We start from the raw sequence: 25,892 nt of genomic DNA, 5'->3' as shown, positions 1-25,892 counted from the left end.
GCGTGTATTGCCTGCATGTAGGTAAGTGCACCTGTGTTGTGCAATGCCCGTGGAGGACAGAAGAGGCCGTCAGATTCCCTGAAACCAGAGTTATGGACAGTTGTTAGCTGCCATGTGGGTGCTGGGATTCGAACCCGGGTCTTCTGCAAAAACAACCAGTGTTCCTAATTGCTGAGCCATCTCTCCAGCCCCCCATCCTGATATTTTTAAATACAGTCGTTTCAACTAGAGCCTGATCCCCCTTCTTTAGTTCTTACCTTGCTGGAACACAGTGACTGATAAGATGCTTTTTACACTGGGCTAGAAATCCCAGTCCTCTGAATGTCTGAGGACTTTCCTCTGCTTAAAACCCTCCAGTAGCGAATCAGAAAATTCCATCAATGCTCCACTTCATGTGACTCACCTGGTCCCTTGTCTCTCCTGGCCCTGTCTGCTACTGTTCTCCCCCTCCAGCTCATTCCACAGTGAACTCCATACTCTTCCTCCAGGAAGCAAGGCACACCTCTCACTTTCCTTTTGCTTTCTTCTGTGCATCTACAAATTTGTCCTAAACACCCACATGGCTGGTATCCCACTTATTTCATCTGATCGAGCATCATCCTATTGAAGTAGCCTTTCATTTTTATGATAGAATGAAAAATAGCAAACCTATCTCCATCCTCAGTACTATTCATCTTCCTTCTGTTTTCATATCTAGCTATAGGCATTATCAATATCTAATTAAACATCTACATACTTATCATATATATCCATCTATAGCTATGTATACACCCTATCATAGCATCTAAACCAACGATTGAAACACAGGATATACACTGGAAACTTTTGTTGAAATTCACTCATTTAGACAACTAAATAAGGTCAAAATGGAAGATTGACCACATATATATGCACATACACATGTACATAAATATTTACACAAGTTGCTCCTTTCACCTAACCTTTGCTATTTCTTTAAAAAAAAATCACTATCCATTCATTTACTGAAGAGGAAACTTCCATGTGATCCTTGCTTCCTGCCTTTCCCCCGAGCTTCAAAAAATTCTTCAGCAGGTTATGCAACTTTACCACAAATCATGCCAACTTCTCACCATCTTCCCAACTTCAGCTCTATGCCATTCCCTGTGAGAGCCTCCTAATTGCTCTCGACCCAAGATTCGGTATCCACAGAGCAATTAAAATGATAGTTCTGAAGCATAAATCAAAGCATGCTACAGCCACACCTCCACTGGTTTCTATTACAACTGGAGTCATACTATCTAAAAGGTTTACTGAAGTCTACAGATTCTGCAGTGATGGCCTCTCAGCCTCTCTCTTGTCTTGTCATTCTCTTCTGTTTACTTAAGTACTCCATTTATAGTGCTCTTTCTCCCCTCTTAAACATGCAAAACTCCTCTCCACCACTGTGATTTTGCATGTGATGCAACTTCATCTTGAAATGCCCTTTCCTCTTTCCCCAGACCTTACTATGGCTGTCTTCTCACAATCAAGTCTATCTGAAGTCTAACTAAAGTCACTGACCAGCCCTGTCACTTTCTAATATAGTACTCTATTTTTAAATGCTCCATGATGTCCTAGTGATTTAATGGCTAGGATTTAAATGCTTCATAGCACACAGTATATGAAAGGATGAGCAAAAAGGTAAATAAATGAATTGCTTATAGTTGTCTGTCTTCTTCACTCCCTCATTAACAGAAAAATATAAATTTTTTGAGGAAAGCCACCACTTCTGTATCACTCTGTTATAGTCTTAGTGTCTAGAACAGTGTTCAGTGTATAGTATTATATATGCATTGATATTTGTCGGTTGCTTTCATGTTTACCACTGCTTATGACTAAAATGCATTTTTCTATGTTCAAAATGTTGAGGAAAGTGAAATTAATGCACACCTATACCACAAAATAGAAATATAAGTAAACACACTATAATATATAATATTCTGTGTTCTTCTCCACAAGTATAAACACAAACTACATAAATTATTAGTACTTGCTAATTCTTTAGAGTGAGCTATTAGACTGCATACTGAGTACACTGTAATGTCATATAACATATGCCTAAAGGCTTTAATGTTTTTGGTTCCTGTCATTTTGACAAATTCAGATTTCTCTTCTGCAGCCTCACTGCCTCAGAGCTCTTCTTCCAGTTAATTCAAATTGCATCTCTAAAATCTTCCCTTTTATCACCATGACTACCTCACCACACTCTTTAAGCTCTTCCTCTGATTTCCTAGGTCTGAATTTATTTCTGATAGTGCTTGACTGCCTACAAGCCCACAGTCCACACATCTTGTCTCAGCCCTCAAGACCCTGTGCTGCTATGCTTCCTCTCACACCTCTGCCCAGCCCACTCCATTTATTCATTCTTGTTTTTTCACTCCTATGTCCATCCCACTTGAAAAGCAATTCTACTTCAAATATTGTATCCTCACCTCCCACCTGCTCAACCAGACTCAAACATAATCTATTTAATAACAAATTCCTAATAATAAAAATTATGTAAATCTCAAATGAACCACTGTGATATTAAATTCAATATTTGATATCAGTACTAATAAAATATAACAAGCACTGTATATAATAGTGATCAATATATTAATAAAAATTATATTTAAGAGCTATTTTAATATGGAGAAAGCATAAATTCAAATTTTTAAAGTTAAAGCATATTATCCCTGAGACTGTTTGTATATTATAGCTCAAAGACTCTGAAAAATATTTTGAAGGTATTATATCTAACAGAAAACTTACAGTTTTAAGAAAAACTACAACTGCTATAAAATAACTTGAAGTAAATATTCAAAGTATTTTCAGTACTCCTCCCCATGCTCTAGCTCATTCATTATTTCTACCCTATCTTCTGTAAGGACCCTGAGCCTTACAGAGGTGATATAGATGCTCCATTTAGAAATGAGAACTCAACAGTCACTTATTGTCAGCACTTTGACCAGTTATGTCTCTACATTGACTGATGCCCACTGTAAAAAAGGAGCTTCTCTGACCAAGACTGAGACCAACATAATGTAAGTGTATAGACAGAAATATTTAGAAGACAGTTTGATAACATGCCCATTTAGCAAAACAGTAGTCATAGATCCTCTTCTAGGGACTATGATCTCCCCAGTCATGGTCTTTTGATCACATTTACAGTAACAAGCATGAATTCCCCCCTGTGGCATAGGCTTCAAATTCTATCAGAAAGTAGTTGGCTACCCCTTAACAATGAAGACACTATTGTACTAGTGGTTATGTCTTGCCTGGCTAGTCAATATTGTGGTATACAAGGTTTACAGCTGGGTAAAACTATTGATGACTTTTCTTCCCCACTGGCCTGCATAGCACTTTCCAGCACTATGAAAGCTAACCAGCAGGGAGGAAGCTTCAAGTTTAGTCCTAACTTGATTTCACTATGTCCTATAACTGAACTATGTGGTATCTTTAGCAATAAAGTCTTACCATGTAGTTCTGACTCAAGAGCAATAGCAATAGCCTGCAATGTTGGGGAAGCCTCTAGGTTCTCTCTGACCAGAAATTAATGGGATGCTATCCTATACCTGGTACTAGGATGTTCATTCAATAACCTATTGTTTCTGAGAGCAGTATTATCCGCCTATGCAGAGTACCTCCATTCAAATTCTGACAGTGGATAGAAAGAACTTAAGAGTCAGAGGATGTAGAGGAATGCTATGAAATGCTGTCTTCTGGATATAACATTGCATTGGCACTCATGAGCTCACAGTGGCTGTGGTTACCTGCATAAGAGCTGCGTAAAATTGGGTCTATCAACATTCCATTATGGGAGGAGAAGGGATCATGAGGCTCCACCCCTCTTTGAGGAGTTACTGGAAATTAAAGGTTGCTAGGAGAGTGGGAATAATTTTCTTCTAAAAACTTGTCCTTGGTCCAATAAATAATCACCCACCCACATTCATGCAAGCAATTCTTTAGCTACTTTTGCCATTTCATTGCAGACTTCTAGGAATACTTTTAAACTCATTCTGTAAACAAGTCTTTTGTGAGTTTCTGTATTGCATCTTTCCACCCACCACCCTCTTGACGTGGCTTACCTCTGGATTGTTCTAGCACTGCCATTTGAGCAGCAGAGTCCTGAATGTTGATGATAATTGATTTACCACACTTTCTTCTTCTATAATTATTTCTTAAGTTATGCTTATTACAAGGAAAAAGATATTCTTTCAGTTTTCCAAGTTTTTAGTGTTTTATGTGTTTATTCTTGTAGCTAATATCAAATTAATATTATAAGATAGAAAATAAATGCATAGATTTATTTTCTTCACGTATTTATTTTAATTTTAAGCTGTCGTCAGAAATATCAAAACACAACGTTTTCAAGATCTACACTTCTAAATTAGCATTTTATGTTTTGTCAGATTTTTCGTTATGATTATGATGGTAGTTGTGTATTGTTTAATACCTCTCTTGTCCATATAAAATTAGTCCATGTGGAACTAGGATAAAGTAATTCATAGGTATGAGAAGGACAATCCAAAAGTGGCTATTGCCACTAATCAGATTTCCCTTTACCAAGGACAGGAGGCTTACACTCACCCATGTATCTTGAAGTCTTCATGCCTCACGAACTAATTGCATCATCCCTTGCTCTTATGAAAATCACCAGGGTTGGCCAATGATCTAACCTTCAACATAGACATCCACATCAATAGTCATCTACAAAACCCTCCGCTGCCCATCCTGGCTGGCAGACTAGGCCACCAGACTCTTTTAATTGAATACCTAAGCATATTGAATTGTGATAGTTTATTATTTACTGAATTTTTAAAAATCAGACATGTCTTTTTAACTGGGGGTCAATACTAGCACTCCTGCTTTAGGGAAAGCACCAGCTCCAATGCAATTAAAAGAAAACAAAATTTGTATGAATGAGGAATTATTTGCTTAGGGCATAACAAAAGAAAGACGATTATTCTGAGTAGTTAACAAAGCCAAGACAAAACAAATGCCATTAGCAAAATCTAGAAACTCTCAAAATAGCAATACACATGTCAGCCTCTAAAATCTTGCTAAGTAAAATCAACTAGCGAAATAGTAAACACGTTTCATTCTAACTTTTATAGTATAAATACCAACTCTGAACTCAGAGCCAATAAAATATTTTTAAGAACACAAAATTTTATAGTACTGCCTATCCCTAGAGAATTTTATTTATCACCAAGACTCACCAAATATATGATACTCATATATGATACTTTGGACTCAGCCTCTCTAATTATGAAATGCCCTTGTTGGTTGAATTTAGCTGGATGTAGGCACACTTTTGGTTTGTCTGCTCTACCACTGTTTTTATTCACAGCCCCATATATTTTAAAGTGATAACCATGACAGAAATTTAGTATTCTAATCGTGGTGGGTCTTTGCGCTTCATTTAAAAACAGTATTTAGGGAATGATTTGTTCTATTGATACTTACCAAATACAATATTCTGGGTTTGAGTCAATGCTTTGAATACATTTTTGTTTGAAAAGGGGTTCACTGATTTAATGAATAAACAATAAGATATTATGTTTATGAATTTCAAGTTAGAAAGTTAAGAATAGAGCACTAGCATTTATATAATTAATATAATTAGCAACTAGTGTCTGGGATGACTAATCTTGATTGCCAACTTGGCGGGATTTCAAACAAACCCCTGGGTATGTTTGTGAGGGTGTTTTCTGAGGAGAAAATGTCGTGAGGTTTAACTGAAAAGACCCATCCTGAGGTGGGTGACATCATATGGTTCAGAATGAACACAAAGGAGAAGGTGAGTGGAACAACAGTGTTCATTTCTCTCTGCTTCCAGACTGCAGGTGCAATGTGGCTAGCCACCTGCTGCTCCTCCTGCATGGCTTCCCACCATGTGGACAGTATCCCCTTAAACTGTAATCCAAAAATTCTTTCCTTAAGTTTCTTTTGTCTGATATTGTGTCACAGCAAGGAAACAGATAACCAATACAGTGTCTTAAGGTACAAAGTTACAATGCAATAATCTAAACTTTCGAGATCTATGAATACCTGTGTCTTCGCACACTAGTCATTTCTATCCCTGTTATATATGTGTCAGTGAATGACAGGAAGTCTCAAGATACTTTAAGGTCCTTGTGGCTCTAGCGCACCTCACAGCTAGCAGTTAAATGCCAATCAAACTAGACAGAAAGACTGAGATTAAGCAATTTTCTCAGTTAAATTGAGGATAATGAAGAATTTGGCTTATAGCTGTATTTCCCAAATTAAACATTTGCCCAGTGAACACACAGCACTCTCTAAGACTTTTTATGGACAAAACACCTTACTCATCCTCAAAAGTGCTTTCACCTGTGTTAATATTCTTCATTTAACCTAAACAAAGGATCTTAATTAACACAGAAAATTAAACCTTGATAGTAATTTTGTGCAGTCACTGGAAAAGCATGCCCCAGTTTTTCACAGGATAAACATGCTGTTTTGGTCATAATAAATTCTTGAAGATCTAACTACTTCCAATGTACTATCATAAATAAATAAAAGCATAAAGACCATTATCTCTGTGTGGATTTAGAGAATAAGATTGTAACCAGCTTTGTATAAAACAAGGCCATTAAGCATTTCCTTGCTAGAATATAAAAATACCACAAATCAAAATATCTATATAATTTTTCAGGTAAAATAAAAGAAAAATTTATGTCAAAGAAATTATACAGTTGATTTCTATTGAGTGATGTGAGATGTTTAAATCTACAAGTCCACAACATGAAAATCATATGTAAAATCATATTTTATCAATGTATAAGACTCAAAAGGCAGCAAATACCAGCGAAAGTCTCCCCACTCTATGAAAGACCATCATAATGGTAATGCCACATCTGCCCAGGGTTAAAAGATCCTGAAATCAAAAATGATCTTGCAGCCACTAGAAAAGAACTACAGAAATAAGGCCTGGAACCTGCTCTGTGTGCTGTAGTCACCGCTGCAAAGACCTATGACTTTTGAATTTTAATGAAATAGATATTGTTCTAGTTTACCTTCGTTTGCTGTGACAATTCACTGCCCAAAACCAACTCGGGGAGGAAAGGGTTTATTTGGCTTACATCACTAAGAACTCAGGACAGGAACCTGGAGGCAGGAGCTGAAGCACAGGCCATGGAGGATAGCTGCTCACTGACTTACTCCCCCAGCCCATGCTCAACCTGCTCTTTTATACAATACAGGCCCACCTACCCAGGGGTGGCACCACCCACAGTGGGCTGGGCCCTCTGATATCACTCAACAATAAAGAAAATGCTTCACAGACATGGCCACAGGCCAGTATGATGGAGGTAATTCTCCAACTGAGGCTCCCTCTACCTAGGTGTGTCAAGTTGACAACTAAAGCTATCCAGCACAGCTATTTCCTTCAGCAAGCCTCATATGACAAGTTTAAAGTATTATTTTCCACCTTCTTTAATTGCAATGCTCTCAATATTTTACTCACTTTTGATCTGGTGACTAAACACTGCTGGCACTCAGCCCCTGAATGGCTTCTCAACTGTCAAGCAAGTGAGCAAACAGCACATGTAAAGCAGCTGTGTCTGACTAAATTTTGTGTGACCTTCTAGTAGCATCCATGCAGAATTATCATGACATGAAATACGCACTTTTGGTCTTCAGTGTCATGAAATGCTTTTCACTCTTATGTTTGAAAAGCAAATATTTCTGTTAGATATATTGTATATAGGTATATATACATATATGTACTTTATATACATAAGTGTATATATGTATATACACATATGTGTGTATATGTGTTTGTGTGTATATATACATTTATATATGTATATATTGTATTAAAATAATTTCATAAGGTTTTTGCTATTGTGTTTGTTTAATTAATGAATATTTATATGATTTCCTTTCTTCATGAATCAATTATCTTCTAATTCCTCAAAATTAGCATATAGTGTTCCTATATTTTCTTAGTATCTATCTCTATTATTCTGCCCCCACCACTGGCTATTTTTTTCCATTCAAATCTTAACTTCTAATTATCATAAAATAATTCTTACTATTCACAGAAAAATCTGCCTACACTACACATGGTAGAGTGAATTGTTAAAATAAAGAGGCCCTGAAGCCTAGTGCTTTTCTTTAAAGACACCTGTAAACTTGCAAGACAGAATAGTATAAGGGAAGACAAGTGATCAGTCACCAGAGGGTGATTAAAGTTACACTTATCTCTACTTCTTGAAAATTGTGGAAAACAGGAAGTCAACCTTGACTTCTCTTTCTCCTTTCCTGCCCATACATCAACAAACTAGTCATTAGTTACCAATATTTCCTCCATGTTGACAAAAACAGCATTTATTGTGTCCTTCATACACATTGATTCCATTATTTCTCATAACAACCTAAGCATCTGGTACAATCAGTATCATCTATTTATAAATGAGACCTTGAAATCCAGAGATGCTAAAAACAGCCCAACAACACAGTGTTAGGAAAGAGGCAGCAACAGGATTTATAAAGTCTGGTTCTGTGTCTATGGTCTTAATTTTTTGCTCTCTTTTCTAAATTTCTTAGAGCATTTTCTCAGTAATATCAGAACACTGGGCTTCATTACCGCAGTTTCATACATGTGCATTATTGATCTTTGCTCGCATTTGCTCCTCATCTGCCTAGAATACACATAGGAGAAAAAGCACACTTGTCTTTCTTCTCTCCCCTTTGCTCGCTCTTGTTCTTCCCTTCCTTTAACTGCTGCTTTACCGTGCTTCTCTATTCTTGCAGTTTCTCTGTACAGTGCTCCAGTCTGGCAAATACAGTGTAGAGCACGTTACGTCTTCTTCCCTGGTTTTCCTGTAAGTCTCTGCTCTACTGTCCTCACCAATAGATGTGCTGGAACCTCCTGGTTATTGTCTCAGCAGAACCAGCTAAACTGATCTCGTTGTCACATTCAGCATCTTAGTAGGAGCTTTAACTCACCACTGAAATACAAAAGCTCTACACATCAGAGGTTGCTGAGGTTGTTACCTTTTTACTTTTCCCTAGAAGCCTTTTCAAATATTTTTTTTTAGCATGCTGCTTTTGGATCCATGCTTCATGTATTGGCCAGAGATTTTGTTTAATCCACATTACTTATTATGATCATGTGATCAATACCAAACCTCATACACAGGCTACTTGTCTGTTTTTATATAATGGTGAAAAGCTTCCTCATCACACTGCATTGCAATAGTCTGTCTTTCTTCCCACATTAAACCATTCAAGGATGGGGGGTATTCTTTAATTTCATCTAGAGCAGCTAAAACTATGCCATGGCATGTAATTAGTGCTTAACAAGTAGTCTTGAATAAATTAATGAACAAATACAAATTATTTTGTAAAACATTTGTGAATCTTCACATCATTCCTCATAAGCAATACCCTCCTTACTCTTTATTCCTCAGTCCATGAACCACATATTTCAATATATAATGGATTATAAGTAATCAGATGCCTCAGATCCTACTTTTCAAAAGTCAACAACAAAGTTGTGTAGGCTCCTAAATATGACAAAGGACTACCTTCATCAGTCACTGAAAATGCTTTTTTGCATATGATTTGCTCATATTGGAAAAGAACTCCAGCTTCAGCTCCCACTTCACAGGAATCTTCTGGGAAAGAAAGAAGTTTTTGACAGCTAGCTTCGTTAGCTGGAGAAATGCCACCAAAAAAAGAATCTGAATACGCTGCTGTTCCCTAAAATAAAACTCTTATTCTCGTTCCTATAATTAATGTTGCTCTAGAGTACTATTTCCTCGGATGAGTACAGCATAATTAATGCAATGTGAAAAACCTATCTCTAAATAAAAATTTGATGTCCTCTATTCCCCATTTCCACTCCCAGAGAAATTGTCCTTGTATTTCTATACATCATGCAAAAAACAGCTGTATTTTCTTAGGAATTGCTTAGTTCAGCATGTCAGAGCCTCATTTTTTCAATAGTAATACTTTAACTAACCTCGCTTTATTTCACTTTATTTCCCAACCCCTATTTTAACTTAGATTTGACTTTCACTGACATTTTTTTTCTTTTTGGTTTTTTGAGACAGGATCTTTCTGTAGCCCCAGCTGGCCTAGAACTCACTTTGTAGTAGACCAGCCTGGCCTCTGTCTCACAAAGATCTCCCTGCTTCTGCCTCCCAGTGCTGGGATTAAAGTCATGTGCCAATGATGAAGCACTAGTCATTTACTGTGTACTTAGTCTTGATTTAAGCACTGAGAACCTAGAAATGAAAAGGTCATAGAGGTTCCTCCCTGCAGGGGGCTCACATTCTAATGCTGGAGAAAGGCAGCAAACACTTGAACAAAGCAAAGACCAGGTGATGGAAGGAAAGGTCTGTCAGATCAAGGAGCAGGAGCTACTCAGTGAGCTATTCTCCACTGGAAAATCATACAGCACTGATCTGGAAGGGTGGTATTAATTCTGATAGAGAAAGGAGGAGCCAAGTGTTGATCAGAGGAAAGAAATCTCTATGCAGCATAAGAGCAAACTCAAATATCCCGACATAGACAGTAGCTTAGTAACTTTGACTGGAAGAAAGTCAGTAGTGAATAGAGAATAAGGACTTTAAATCTCTTGGTTTCCCATACTAGCTAATGACTTTTCTGCAAGAAAAATCATGGCCATAATTTTCATTGTTAGCTTAGTGAGCTACCAAAGTGAACTGACTGTGTCAGAGCTGGGAGGCTATGTGCACAGTGTGTCACACAGTACACACTCTACACAGTGTGTCAGTGGTGGATACAGTAGGTGTGAAGAATCTCAAGAGCACAAATACAGTAATAATTCTGGGAAAGTGTAATAAAATTAGGAAGTGGTAAGTCTGGAGCTTATCATTGCCTTTTTAATACTTGTTTAATAGTAAGATTGTATGACTTAATGCTTAATGATGGCTGCAATTAATAACTGGCAGGAGAAACTCCTTAGATTCTAACTTGATTCTTACAAGCGTGCACAGGCCAGTACATTAGGATGGATACTCCCTCTGAGTGGGGCCTTTTAATTTGACCAGAAACCAAAAAGTATATATGAATATATTTACTTTTGTATCCTGATCCCTGCTAATAAATAGTTCTCCCACATGAAAAAAAAAAAAAGTTTTTAAGGGAACAAGGAAAGGAAAGGAAAGGAAAGGAAAGGAAAGGAAAGGAAAGGAAAGGAAAGCACTGCACAAGAGGGGTGCACTTTCCTACACGCAGGCAATACATGTTGTGTACGCATACAATAAAAAATAATAATGTTTTAAAAATTAAAAAGAAGAAGAAAGAGCCGGGCGTGGTGGCACACATCTGTGGTTCCGAGCACTCGGGAGGCAGAGGCAGGCAGAGCCCTGTGAGTTCTATGTAGTGAGTTTCAGAACAGCTGGGGCTACAGGGAGGTGATGCTCAAGTAAGCCTTAAGAACTCGACTCCCGACAGCTATGAAAAAAAACAAAAAAACACCAGCCAGCAGTACTCACTACCTCACTAATTGAGGAAGGTCGGTTCCAGGCCATCTGGGAGTAAAGGGAGATTTTTCTTTTTTTCTTTTCTGGAGCCGAGGACCGAACCCAGGGTGCTCGATAGGCAGGCACTCTACCACTGAGCTAAATCCCCAACCAACCCCGAATTTTTTTCTTTTTTAAAGAACCGTACCTAGCAACCGTACCGAGGGAGGGAGGGAGGGAAGGAAGGAAGGAAGGAAGGAAGGAAGGAAGGAAGGAAGGAAGGAAGGAAGGAAGGAAGGGGAAATTATGCTTTGTAGATATATTATCTACTGGGAAGTAAAGAGTTCTTTTTCAGTTTTTAGAACTCTCATATATTAATGTTAAAATTAAAACTCAGAGTTCCAGGATTCCATATATTAGCTCTTAGCAATGACTAATCTTTTATTTTTATTTTCTGGGCTAGAGGGATAGGTCGGCCATTAAAGGCTCAGGCTAACAACCAAAACAAAAATATTTTGTTTTTATTTTTTATGTGTATGAGTGCATTGCCTGCATGTATGCAAGTGTACCCATGTCATGTAATGCCCTCAGAGGTTAGAAGAGGGCATTGGAGCCCCTGGAACTGGAGTTATAGATGGTTGCTAGCTGCCATGTGGGGGCTGGGAACAGAACCCAGGTCCTCTGCAAGAGCATTCAGTGCTCTTAACCACTGAGCAACCTCCCAGCCCCAGATTGCTACATTTTTTTAAGATTTTTTATTTTTTTTAATTTAATAACTACATGATTAGAAGAAGTATTTCATTACAGCATTAACATATTCAGTAACACATTCCACAGCAAGGATACATCTCTTTCAAAGGTGGCTGTAAATTTTTAGGTTAACATTTGAATTAATACAGTTTATACAATATTGAACTCAGTACAAGCCCAATGTAATTATTAAAAATTTAAAAAAGATCTCCATTTCATTTTAAGATATGCTGTTTCCTACATTTTTAATGCTACTAACACATGTTTGCATGTGTCTTTAATCTATGCATCTGATTATAACTAGTCACAGTCGGTTACACTTGGATCCTTAGTACCTGAGTATGGGTGTAAAGTCATCAGGTAGATTTCACTGGTAATGTTTATCACCTCTACTATTTAACATGAAGTAATATTTTTTCATTTTTAATAACTACATGATTAGAAGCATTTCATTACAGCTTTAACACATTCAGTAACACACTCCAGAGCAAGAGTACATCTCTTTCACAAATGGCTGTAAATTTCCAGGTTCACAGCTGAATTAATACACTTATACAACATTGAACTCAGTATAAGCCCTGTAAGACATAAAATTGAATGAGTTTTTAACCTTTAAAAAAATTTCCATTTTGCCGGGTGTGGTGGTGCATGCCTTTAATCCCAGCACTCGGGAGGCAGAGGCAGGTGTATTTCTGTGAGCTAGAGGCCAGCCTGGTCTACATAAGCGAGTTCCAGGCTAGCTGTGGATGTATGGAGACCCTGTCTCAAAAAGACAAAACAAACCAAAAGCATAAGGGTAGGTGAGATGGCTCATCAGTTAGGAGCACTGGCTGCTCTTGCGGAGGACTCTGGTGACATAAATTTCCATGCTTCCTCCTCAAATATAGTACATTTTTAAAATTTTGTAGATTTGTGTGTGTGTGTCACACAGAACATCCCAAACCATCTTATTCAACTATACACCATTTCCCAGATGGCACCCTCCCATAGCCTCCCTCCCCCAACTAGAGCCCTTATACTCTGATATCCCTGCTACTGTCTGCTGTATTGTCGCCACCCTGGCTGTTCCCCACTACTTGTCCATCTGGTGAATCTAGTCAGCCTATCTAGGAGGTCTTTGTTTTAGGAAGGTCAGCTGCTCCTCATCTAGTAGCAATCAGCTGTCAATATTCCTTTAGATAAGACTGGGGTCTGCTGTTCATTTTCCCAGTTCTATGCTGGGTTACTATCTTGAACTAGTGTCCAGTCTACAAAGAGGAGGGTCGACACAGAAGAATCATTTCCTAGATAGATAGATAGATAGATAGATAGATAGATAGATAGATAGATAGATAGATAGATAGATAGATAGATAGATAGATAGATAGATAGATAGATAGATAGATAGATAGATGATAGATAAACTACTGGTGGGCAGTTTGGGGGATAGTGCATGCCCTGAGAATTTGGGGCTGGTAGTGGTCTTAAAGATCTCAGAGCACAGAGCACATCTAGCCAGACAGAATCATTTCCCTTTCTGGCTGGACCAGAGAGACTAGTGGTTTGTCTTGTTACAGGAAGAGTTGGTTTGATTGTGGGAGCAGCTTGGCTGTCAGGTTGGCTCACTCACTAATGAGTTGAATAAATCTCACACATGTTCATTCTATGTATTTTTTTAAAAAATTATTATTTTTATTTTATGTGTATATGTGTATTTCCTGCATGTAGGTAAGTGCACCCATGACATGCAATACCCAAGGAAGACAGAAGAGGCCATCAAATCCCCTGGAACTGGAGTTATGGACAGTTGTTAGCTGCTATGTGGGTGCTGAGATTTGAACCCAGGTCTTCTGCAAGAACAACCAGTGTTCTTAACTGCTGAGCCATCTCTCCAGCCCCATGCTACATTTTTTTAAAGAATGTAAGTGTTCAGGAAAAAAAGAAAAACTCATATTTGGGTGCATAGGTGGCTAAACAGATAGTACCTTATAAAGATATTATTTTTGAAAAAGCAAACCATACAGAATGGAACAGAGAATAGCCAGTTTCCCATACTACATACAAGCATGTCACCAGGACAATAGCATTCTGAACAGTGGCTCACTATGAATGTGACATTTTATTCTTCTACCCTTAGAGATCCCTTCATTTATATCCACCTGAATTTAATTTTAACAAATAGTTTATGAAACATTAACAATTTTCAGTGTTCTATAGAAAGCTGGAGCAGACATTACTATATTTTGCCAATATTTTGCCAGTATGGTGGTGTATGCCTTAGATCTCAGCATTTGGAAGGCAGAGACAGGCAAATCTCTGTGAGATTAATGTCAGCCTGATCTACATAGTGAGTTACAGGCCAGCTGGGGCTTCAGGGAGACCCTTCCTCAAAAAATATTGGGGGGGGTATTACTCCTAAGGAGTACTTAGAGACTGGGAAAATTTATAAATATATCATAAAGTATAAAACCATAATGAATTTAAATTCATAATTCAGTTATAAGCAAAATATAATACACTATATAGTACAAACTAGAACAGGGACATTTGCTGAACAGTTTTTCTATCACAGCAGTTTGTCTCCATCATTGCTTTATTCATATCAAAAGACAATGTACAATTTTATATGTGGAGGAGTGTTTCAAATGATCACCATCATCAAACCAAGACTAATAGCCAAATTGGCCTGAAGGCCTTGATTTAAAAAATGTAGGTTTCAAACCTTACAGAAGAAATGGCCTGAATACCCATGAAGTGGAGAGAAATGACTATAATTCACTAACTCCCTGGTACGGTAGTAAGTTTTGTATCCAGGTAAGGATTGCCTTTGGCAATGAAGTCCACCTCAGTATCTGGATGTAGCGTACTGCTCATCTTTCACTTAGCTCATTACATAGCAGATGGAACATCAGTTAGGTATGGTTTAAAGAGCATACTGTGTTCTAAACCACAGAAACTGCCTAAACGCAGAGGCTTTATACATACTAGTGAAATCCATGAGCATTAACAGAACCTACTAATGAAAAATAAATAAATAAAACGTATTAAATATTAGAAGTTATTCTAACCAAAATTGTTAACAAAATGTCAGCCTTACAATCTTATTTTTGAAAAAGTAAAAATGAGACGAATACATATATCAAGTGATCATTGTCAACATCATTAATAAGGAGCTACCCACATCATGTAAGAAAATGTCCTGAAAAAGCCAGTCTTCTCCTAAATTGATGCCCGAATCTAATCATAAGAAAATATTAGACAATATCCAATTGAAGGATAACATGAAATACCTGACCACTACTCTCCCAATGTGTCAGTGTCTCAGGAGACAAAGACAAGGGGGCTGTTAGTAGGATGACGAGGGGCACTGGAAGGAATGCAATATGGAACCCTAAGTCAAACCTTGGAGCAGAGAAAAAGTCCACTGGGTCCCATGGAAATGTTAGACAAATGTTGATGCAAGTCTGTGTTTAGTAATACTGTACTGACGTTAATGCCTTTGTTTTGCTCATTGTATCATGACTGTATGAAGGTTCACCACAGAAGAAGCTGGAAGACTATGTGGAAACTGCATTCTCTTTGTAAATCCTCTGTAGTAACATAATATCAAAATTTCAAATCTAATTTATAATATAAAATTAGAGATGTTCTATTTTATTACCATACAAAACAAAAATTTGATTGTGGATTTGTTGTTTTCTCTTTTTCTGTCTCTTTCCTCCATCTTCCCTAAACCTCTGAACACCTGTGTTTGAGTAAATAAGATAAAGCACCATCTGAGTCCCAAGTCCCTAACTTCTGATTCTGTCTCTACATTTACTATTCGATTTGGAGGCAATTAGATGAATTTCCCATGCCCAGTTCCATTATTGTACAAATGGGAAGAACAATATCTAGCACATAGCATTGTTATTAGAATAAATGAGCTAATATACTCAAAGTAATTAGAGGAGTGTGTGCCCAGAGCAAACACCATTTGACAGAAATGCCAAAATACATGGAGGTAGAGAGATGGGCCCCACTGTCGAAACAAGTGGGATAGGTGTGTCCCTCACTTTCCCTTATTCTTTTGCTGCAATAAAGCTGGTGTTACAGGAGGGCAGCTCCCCTTATCCAAAGCTTCTAATTGGAATTTTGATTCTAGAATGGATAATGTGCAAAGGGGCCACATTAGTATCATCTGAAAGTCCCCAGCTCCAGCCTTGTAGCCAGACTCTCCCAGTATAGTCCAGGCTGTGCTCAAGGAACTCACCTCTTTTGTTCCGTCTTCCAAGCCTATCTCTCCAGTGCTTAGGCCGATGTGTGAGATGTCATATGTCATTCCAAAAAACCCCTTTGACGCTCAAGTTGATAAATATTGGCTTCTGTTGGAGTCAATCCCAAACACACTATGGATCCCAGATACCAAGATCCAATGACCCAGCTCTTGAGTCTGAAAAGAGCAGCGCCCCTGAGTTTTGACTGAAAATTAATCTGCAAAGCACACTGACTGAGCAGGAGTGAAGCTTGCTGAGTTGGTTTATGAGACAAGAAGCTAGCATAAAAGATTTCCATGGTAATGCCATCTTCATAAGGAAAAGCACACAGCTAAGTCCCCAATACCCACAGTGAATATTCTCCCAACCCCCAATGGACAGTAAAGAAAGATGGATCTCTATTATTCATGGAAATTTGACTGACTGTTATAATAATGTGATTATTCATTGCACTGGTGTAAAATATGACTCAAATTGGGGTTCAATGTCAAGATAACTCACTAAATACTAGGAGTTCAAACTGGATGGAAAGACTTTGAACCTATACAATTATCTGTGGGTTATTTTTGTTCTTTGAATCTGGGGAAAAAATGGGAAGATGGAATAATTACTGAAAAGACCTGTAATACCATGCAAATCCAATGTTACAGGTATGGTAAGACAAGAACTCAGAGCAATTTGTTTGGCCTTACATGAAAACTTGTAGTTAAAAATTTAATGATCAGGGCTGGAGGAATGGTTCAGCAGTTAAGAGCACTGGCTGCTCTTACAGAGGACCTGAGTTCAGTTCCCAGCTCCTACATGGCATCTAACAACCATCTGGAACTCCAGTTCCAGAGGATTGGAACTGGTCTCTGTGGGCTTTGCACAACACCAGTGCAGTTACATGTATGCAGGCAAAATGCTCATGCACATAAAATAAATAATAAATAAATAAAAACATAATGATCAGATCAGAGGCTTAAACTACTCTAAAGGCTTAGATTCAGCAAGATTCCATAAGAAACTACAAAATATTATTCAAATAAGCATTTTCACAAACAAAAATCTGAACCACAGCTTGTGAATTTAATGTGTGAAGGAGAATGCTTACACACTGCTAATCAAGAATCACTTCTAACCAAGAATGCTGCCCCTGGTGTGATAGTAAAGGATCTTCTCCCAAGGTAAATTCTGTAGTAAATTCTGTATTAAATTCTGCTTCACTGTATTATAATCCTAACAATTGCTTGCCTTTGTGTTAACTATGAATATTTAAACAAGTACCCAGGGGAAAGTACAACTGCATTGGGGCTAGTTCTAAAAATTAGATTGCAACATTGACAGCCAAAAAAAAAAAAATGGGATAAAAAAATACTTAATTTAACATTTTTCAAACGCCAAAGTACTATCCACAGCCTTGAACATTTTCCACAGAAAAGTTGAAATTTGGGATATTTTCTCTGTATCTTTGAGAATTATACCCTTTTTAAAAGATTAATGACTGTCTTGCCAGTTCTACAGCCCATGAATGTATTTCCTGCAAGCCTCAGAGCCACTTCTTTGAAATATGAGTCTAGAATGATGGAGGTTGCCTTGTCCCCTTGTCTCTGACGAATTTAACCCTAAACACATGGCTCCACAATATAATTTCCCGCTTCTCATAAAGATAAGAGAACTTTTTTTTTAGGCATCACCTGATTTTATTTTCTCTTTAGCTATCAAGAGCATTTTTGATACATAACCAATTTAATTTCAACTTTTGAAAAATTTGTTTTTGACAGTTTTTCTTTTAAAATGGCTTTATGAGAGTCCATTATGGATGCAGTGACCAAATTTAGCTTTTAACAGAAATGACTAGAATTCTTAAAAATAGAGTTTCCCCTTTAGAGTATGTGTTTAGGTGGTCCTTGTTCAGTCCAGCGCTGCTGCAGCTGCTTGCTTCGGAAGCCCACTTAGAAACCAGTTCCCTGAGGGGGAGGGGGAGTGTTGAGAACTTTTTTTTTAATAAAGACAACTAGTCTGCATGTGACAGACTGTATCTGCTTGGATATATAAAAAGTAAAGTTTCTTCTTCTCTTTGCAATCTATTTAGCACACTGCTTGTAATACACACTACAGCATGAAAATATTATTCAATTATAGGACTGGGTTTTTTTCTACACTCTTTGTAGGGAAGATTAACTGCAGATTTCATTTTTAAGTATATTTCCTCAACCCTGCTGTGGTGGTTTGAGTGACAATGTCCTCCAAAGGCTCAAATATTTGAACATTTGGTCCCCAACTGGTAGTGCTATTTGTGGAGATTTAGGAGGTGTAACCTTGCTGGAGGAAGTGTGTCACTGGGGGAAGGGGGGTGGATGTTGAGAATTCATAGCCTTTCCCCATTTCCAGTTTGCCTTCTCTGCTTCCTGTTTACCGTTGAAGATGTGAGCTCTCAGCTTTCAACTCCTGCTGCACTGCCTAAGGGTCTAATTTATACGGAAGCTAGTTAACTTCTCTCTGAATAAGCCCATGACCAGTTTGAAAAGTCATGTAGACTATGTCATCAACCCAAGAAATATTAACTAAAGAAAGAAAATTATTGTATAGTATATTTGTATATCAAGAGAATCAGAATCGGTGTAAGGAAAACCCGAACTTCCAGGCAGGGTATTTTTCTGTTGCTCGTTCTTGATCATTCCAACACCAGAGCAGGATGTGCTAGAGAAAGGCAATTCTAACACAGAGTATAGGGTCCTTATGGGCTGATAAGAGGCAGTTGTAAACCATGCGAAAAATTCAGTGTTCTCATAAGGCTGGAGCTATGCCATTTTGACTCCATTTTATAGCACTTTGGAAAATTGCTGAGACATTTTTCAGTGTTAAAGGTGATGGTATTGAAAAATGTGAATGGATACAAGATTTGAGCGCCTAGGTATTTGCTTTTGTACAATGGATCAAAGAAGGCATTCATGATGCTCTGTAAAGCTAAAAAGCCCTTCTTTGGAGGCTAGTTGCTGATAATTGCTTGAAGATTACCAAGGAATGACATTTCACATCTGTTTTTCTATTCTTGTGTTCAAAGTGTGTGAAATAGAAACTCTTTCCCAGTCTGTGATCTGCAGAACAACAGTGCCCCATGAGACATTGCATCTACTTTTGGGGGTAAAAATGGTGTTATCTGGTCAAAAAAAATCTGAGCATTTCTCTCTTGCAGTTTTACAATGTACGTTAGCATATAAAGTGTTATGAGGACAGCCATAATTAACAAACAGAATTAAACATAACCTTTCCACTTACTGACCGTGAATTCCTACTCCTTTCTCTTTTTACCCATTCAATGATAATAAGACTAACCTTTCACAGTTCACATAGGTACTCACCTGTTAGAGAGTTTTATGAAATTCTTTACATTGAAACTTAACCCTCCCAAAGACCATATGAAAATCAATCTCATTATCATCACTACTTTTAAAATGAGAAAACTGAGGCTTAACTAAGTTAGGCAACTTGCCCAACTTCAGACAGCTGTGACAAAGGAAGAGCTTAAATGTGGAAGGCCTGACTCTTTACCGTGTCTCCTCTCCCTCCCTGGTCCAGCTATGTCTGCTCAGTTCATTCCTTGCTCCAGAAGCTTACTGTTTTCCTGTTAGTTGTTTTTAATCCTCACAATGGCTTTCACTCCAGGGTTAGCTGGTATGAAAGTACCCAGATTTTCACTCCCACCAGCTTTTCTATCATCATTGCTACCCTTCCTGTGTTTGGCAATGCTCCTCCAGTTGGCCCTCCACAGAACCCTCAATTTCCTCATCGCTAGAAGACATAGCTTACTGTGAGGCATAAGTGATATAAGTGAGCCAGACTGCAGTGAAAAGTCTTTTGAACAATATACACATGTCTCCAGTAAACTTTTACAATGATGGACATGATTATTGTCTATGTGACTATTGCTGTTCTTTTCACCCATTCTGTTTCTGTATAAATTCAGCCTTTTTGATAATATAGGAAACAACATACTGATAAGAGATTGATAATAGCATTTCATTGCCTTAAAATGGAGCATATAAGTAGGTGGATTATCAACCAATATTCAAGTATGTTTTGAATTTGGATTTTTCTAAGAGACAGGAAGAGACAAAAGATCTAAGAGGAGCAAAAGGTCTTCATATCAACTCTCAGAAACACAGACGTTTTCTCTTGAAGCTTTCTATGAGGACTGGTTTTCTCAGTCTAACTTCCACTGTGTTTTAATGAGTGGGGAGTCCTTGAAATCTAGAAAACAAAATAGGCAGTCTTTCACTGACGCTGTTCCTGTGACTGTTCATGTTTTCTTTTGTTTTTGTAGATGTGAGCTGTAAGGTAGAATGAATGCATTTAGGGTAAGCCAGGCAAGTGCTATTCAACAAATTTTGCATATCTTGAAAATCTGAGATTTCTTCCTAGTTCTTATCTGAGTTCTTCCTAGTTCAGGAAGTGTTACTTATATGAGAGAGAAATGATATGCATCTGGTGCTATTTCATTCATAAATTTTAAAGAAGTCTAGCATTTGTGTAATTTAGTTACAGTATCAGTTAAGCTTCTTTGGAGAAACAGAATCAAGTCTAGAGCTTCTAGAGCTCTTGATATAGCTGCAGATATAGAAGTAGATAGAGATGCATCTGGGGGGGACTCATAATTGGATTTTGCTCATATGGTTGTGTGGCCCACAATCTCCCACATTCTGCACCTGCAATTTGGAGAGCCAGAAGAGCCAAGGATGCAATATAGTCAGAGCTCAAAGACCTGAGCCACAAGGAAGCCAGTGCCTTCAGTTCCACCTCTGGTCTCCAGACCAGAGAACCAGAGTGCAGTGTCTGACAGCAGGAGAAGATGGGTGTCCCAGTTCAAATGAAAAAAAAAACTTCTCTCTTGCTCTGTTTTTTGTTGTTGTTCTATTCAGGCTCTCTATGGATTGGATCGTGCCTACCCACATTCGTTACTAATGCTACTAATTTACTGCTAATTTCTTCCAGAAACATCCTCAACATGCACATGCAGAAATAGTGTTTTACCAGCTATCTGGGAATTCCATAGCCCAGTGAAGATGGCACCTAAAATTATCCATCACAGTTTACTTCTGCTTTTAAAGGACAGTTCAGTCCAACAAATCACGTTCCCAGCTAGCATCCCATCCCCATTCATACAGAAGCATTATCACTGGGTTGGGCTCCAAGACCGACTTGTCTAGTGCCCGGAGCAGCACTGCATTTCTATCCTCAAACAGTGTCCCTAAACAAGGACTTCATGGAGGCAGTCTTCCAGAAACCACCACCTGATTCCCACAGAGACTCTATTCCTTCTCTTCCATCGTAAGAGAATGAGTGTTGCTTAATAATAATGATGGTGATAACTAAAAAGCACCTACTGTGTACTAGGTGCTGTTCTAAGCACTTTATATTAATTCCTCTTCTCATTTAATTCTTGTAGTTCCACATGACATCACTTCTAAATTTGTCCTCACTTTATAGATGAAGAAATTGAGGCAGAAAATACTGAAGTTCACACAACCAACAACAGTAGAGCTCCAAATTGGCCTCAGAGGTCCAAATCCAGGAAGCCTTGGTCCAGAGTTTTTACTCTTGATTACAAGGTTGTGATAAATGTGAAAAAATGTGTTTTCTCGGGTACATGGGGAAAAGGGGAGGAAAGGTGCCACAGTCTCTCAAGCCTGAACACACCTAGCTCCCTCACCTAATCGCAGCTTTAGGCAAGAAACAAAACAAAACAAAAAACACTGTTTTGTTGATGCTTCTCAGAGTCAGCCACATATAACAGCAGAGAAATGCAAAAGCAAAGCCAACAGGATTTGGAAACTGATAGATAGAGAAGGTGCTGGAGCCTGTTTGGGAGGATGCTGGCTCCATTACCAGCAATGGAACCTTCAGGAAAAAAAAAATGGAATGTAAACACACCATTTCAATTCATGAGGAAAATGGTATGACTTGCTCCAGGTATAGAAAGACAAAGGAAGAACATTTACCTGCTGAATGAAAAAGGGAACCATCAAGTGAATGCTGGATAATGAAATGCATTGACTAGATGCATCATATAGGCCAGTAAATAAATCAATCTACAAAATTTTTTGAGCTATTGTCTCAGCCTCTCATAATTAAATAGAAATTATAATCACCTATTGGAGACAATTCTAGTTTTCAGTTTTCTAAGTAGCAACTGATTTCTAAGTAACAATTGATTGTCTCTACTAAAATAGATTCATTCACAAATGTTTTGTTTGCTCTTTTTTTTTTGTATTTTTATAAGAAAATGGACCAAACAAACTATCCATAATCTGAACCATTTCTCATTCTGTGGTATATGATATATATGGAGATCAGGCTGCCCTGCTCTAAGTTAGTCCCCATTGTGCCAAACAGTAGCCTCCAGGCTGTCATTTGTCCTGGGTAATTCCATTGTACAAAGCGCATTTCATTCCATTTTGTATACGAACGCAGAGGCAGAATGACTTTGCACCATTTGTGCATGTGGACACCACCACTTGCCCAGCATATGCCACAAGACATGGACTGATGAATAACCTATTCATGCAGGTAAAAGGTTATAAACTATGAACTTACCAAAGTACATAGGGAGCATGCGGGTGCATTGCACATGGATATATTAAAACTATAATAGAAAAAAAATCCCTGTGAACATATTGAATATATAAGACCAAGGAAAGTTAAAATATTCGTAAACACCTGACACTACACTGGTAATGGTCTCACTGACCTGCCATCTGACTATCAGGTGCGTGCATCTTAGGATCCACAAGCAGGGACTGTCCAACAGTCCTTGGGGATTCGGGTCAGCCTGGTCACCACTGCTTGATGCTGCCCCCTCAAAATGCCATCCATCTGCCTTTTCATTCAATTTTCTATGGCTTCTCTGGCAGGATGATCAGGATCAGAAAACCTGAGTAACATACACAGGACTGGTCCCATGGAGAAGGAACTGAACTGCAGTTCAGGTATCCTAACCCTAGCTCTGGCTTTGTTAGCATGTGAGAAGACAGCACCTTCTGTCTGTCCATAGCTTCCTATCCTAGTTATTTTCTATTGCTATGATAAACACTTGGACCAAAATCAACTTGGGGTATAGAGGGTTTATTGCATCTTATGCTTCCAGTAACAGAGGGAAGTCAGGGTAGGAACTCAAGGCAGGAACCTGGAGGTAAGAATTGAAGCAAAAAGGAGCACTGCTTACTGACTTGCCTCTGTGGTCTGTGCTCAGCATGCTTTCTTTTACAACCCAGGCCACCTATTCCACATCACTCAACAATCAAGAGACATAGCCACAGGCCAATCCACTAGAAGCAATTCCCCAGCTGAGGTTCTCTCTTCCTAGGTGTGTCAAGTTGACAACTTGAAGTTATTCAGCACACTGCCTCATAAGTAAAATAATGTATGGGGCTAGACATCACTGATACTGAAATCTGCAAATTCTAAGATACTCTGCTGTTGTTTTAAATTATATTTTCCATGTGCAAATCATCATGCTTTTAGCTATGAACATCATAGTCTGAGATTTAATATAGTTGTTGAATGTTACCGAACTACTTTCTAAACTAGAAATGGCTCTATTGTACCTGAGTCAAAGCAGAAAAGCAGGTAAGTCAAGGGTATGTAGACAGGGAAAGCAGTCCTTCACTCAGCGTCCAGGTGAAGCCTCTCAGCAGCTAAGCCAAGAACTTCAGCAAAGAACAATATTCTTCCTATAGGGAGATGTTTCAAATGTTAAAAAAGCAAAGTACTATGCTTATGGCCAAAGCATATTTGACCTTGGAGTTTAACCTTACTTTTCTACCTACTGTAACCTCTAACTTGGTGAGAATCCCACAGACAAGATCACTAATTTTGCTTACAGTCAAAGCATATCTTAACTCCATTGTGACCTAGTAGAGTAAGGTTTTCTTTGACCCTTTTGGCCTGTTTTTATCTTATTTGCCTATAATCCCATCCAACACTTCTTAGGAACCACTTTATAGTGTCTATGGTCTCCTTTACAGAGGAAGAAGAGGAAGAAGAAGAAGAAGAAGAAGAAGAAGAGGAGGAGGAGGAGGAGGGGGAGGAGGAGGAGGAGGAGGGAGTTGTTTCCCTAGAAATCCTTTACCCAGAAGCCACCAAAATCTTATAAATGACTGTTGTATAAACATTTAACCCTGAGAAGCTCCCACTCACACTTGGGTACATACTATCTTTATACTGAGTGTCCCTGTCTCTTGTATTATCAATCAAGCTTAAACCTGTGTTAAAAATCTCATCTTAATGTGCTTCAACTTTGTTTCACACTGATTCATCCTACAGTTCTTCTCATTACGTAGTCAAGAACTCCAGCTTCTCTGAGTAGAGGTCTCTGAAAGAACTCCTTAGGCTGCTGCGGGTAGCATAGGACTGCATAGTCCACTGCCACTGCTGTCAACATCCCCAGTGCAAGACAGTTGATCACCATAGTGCTCAGTATCTCTACTAGCTAATGCTTTGGGGAAACAGCAGAGTTCCCAAATGGCTTCTTTAGGGAATGGGACCAAGTAAACATCAATTCATTAAATAGACTTTTATGAATCACCCTATGAGCTCAAGGCTTTACTGAGCAGTGGAAAATCAGAGATGAATATTATGGTCTTTTTCCCTCTGGGGGCTCACAGTCTATTGAGTGGGAAAAAGAACTTCAAATTATGATACAGTTTTTTAAAGGGTATGTGATAAGGCTGTAAATAGAGAGCTACAGAAGCTCAAAAGAGAACAATTCCACAAATATCTACCAAGCATCTGCTGTGTGACAACATTCTCAGAAGCATTATGATTGAAGTAGTAAAAAATAAGGTAAATTTAAAAAATAACTTCCCCCAAGAAAGCAACAGAAAATAAAGAAAAAAAATATTCACAGACTTTAAGATCGTGATGAGGTTGTTAGAGTTCTCCACCAGTCTATATTCCCTTATTCTATTCTAGATAGTGTGGTGAGGGTAGCTTCTTTGTGGGTAATGGCATGTGGACAGGCTGAGGAGGTGCAAGGGGGGAGTGTTTTAGACAAACAAAACACCTACAAAAAAGGTCTGAGGCAGGAACATGCTCAGGTGCAGGAGAAAGGTGACAGGAGAGTTTACATCTTGGTAAGAGAGAGGTGTGCCACGTAACTCCCTGGTGGGCATGGTAAGGGGGCTGGGTTTGCTTCTAGAAGAATGGAAAGTTAGTGAAGGGTTTAGAACAAAAGAATGACATAATTAGATTTTTATTTTTCTAAAATTATTCTGGATGCTGTATGGAGAATAGGGACAGATCTCAAGCGTTGGAGCAGGGAAAAATTAGGAGCGAGTTTATATATGTAGATTGTTTTCTCACTTATTAAAGGATACACAATGGCATAAATTACATTTTATATTTATGGTCATTTTGTAAATCATAAATAGAACATAACATTGTTATAATGTCATCTTTAAATACTCCAAGAATGTAATTTTACTAT

The 25,892-nt window shown here is 38.2% G+C and overlaps 1 protein-coding gene across 5 annotated transcripts in view; it reads right to left on the bottom strand.

The window, feature by feature from the left end:
- Mapk10 (mitogen-activated protein kinase 10) overlaps positions 1–25,892 on the bottom strand; it is a 301,950-nt gene that overhangs the window by 204,035 nt on the left and 72,023 nt on the right. For 2 of the 5 annotated variants that reach the window (XM_008851755.3, XM_008851753.2), the window contains exons 3-4: positions 24,013–24,138; positions 23,003–23,051 (exon numbers count right to left, since the gene is read on the bottom strand). The exons of the other annotated variants lie outside the window; for them this stretch is intronic. In XM_008851755.3, the coding sequence (XP_008849977.1) occupies positions 23,003–23,038 (36 nt within the window). In that variant the 5' untranslated portion in view covers positions 23,039–23,051; positions 24,013–24,138. The remainder of the gene's footprint in view (positions 1–23,002; positions 23,052–24,012; positions 24,139–25,892) is intronic. 5 annotated transcript variants of the gene reach the window in all.

The sequence above is a fragment of the Nannospalax galili genome, unplaced genomic scaffold, assembly GCF_000622305.1.
Source record: "Nannospalax galili isolate Female #2095 unplaced genomic scaffold, S.galili_v1.0 scaffold405, whole genome shotgun sequence".
NCBI lineage: Eukaryota > Metazoa > Chordata > Mammalia > Rodentia > Spalacidae > Nannospalax > Nannospalax galili.
This window is presented reverse-complemented; position numbering and strand designations above follow the sequence as displayed.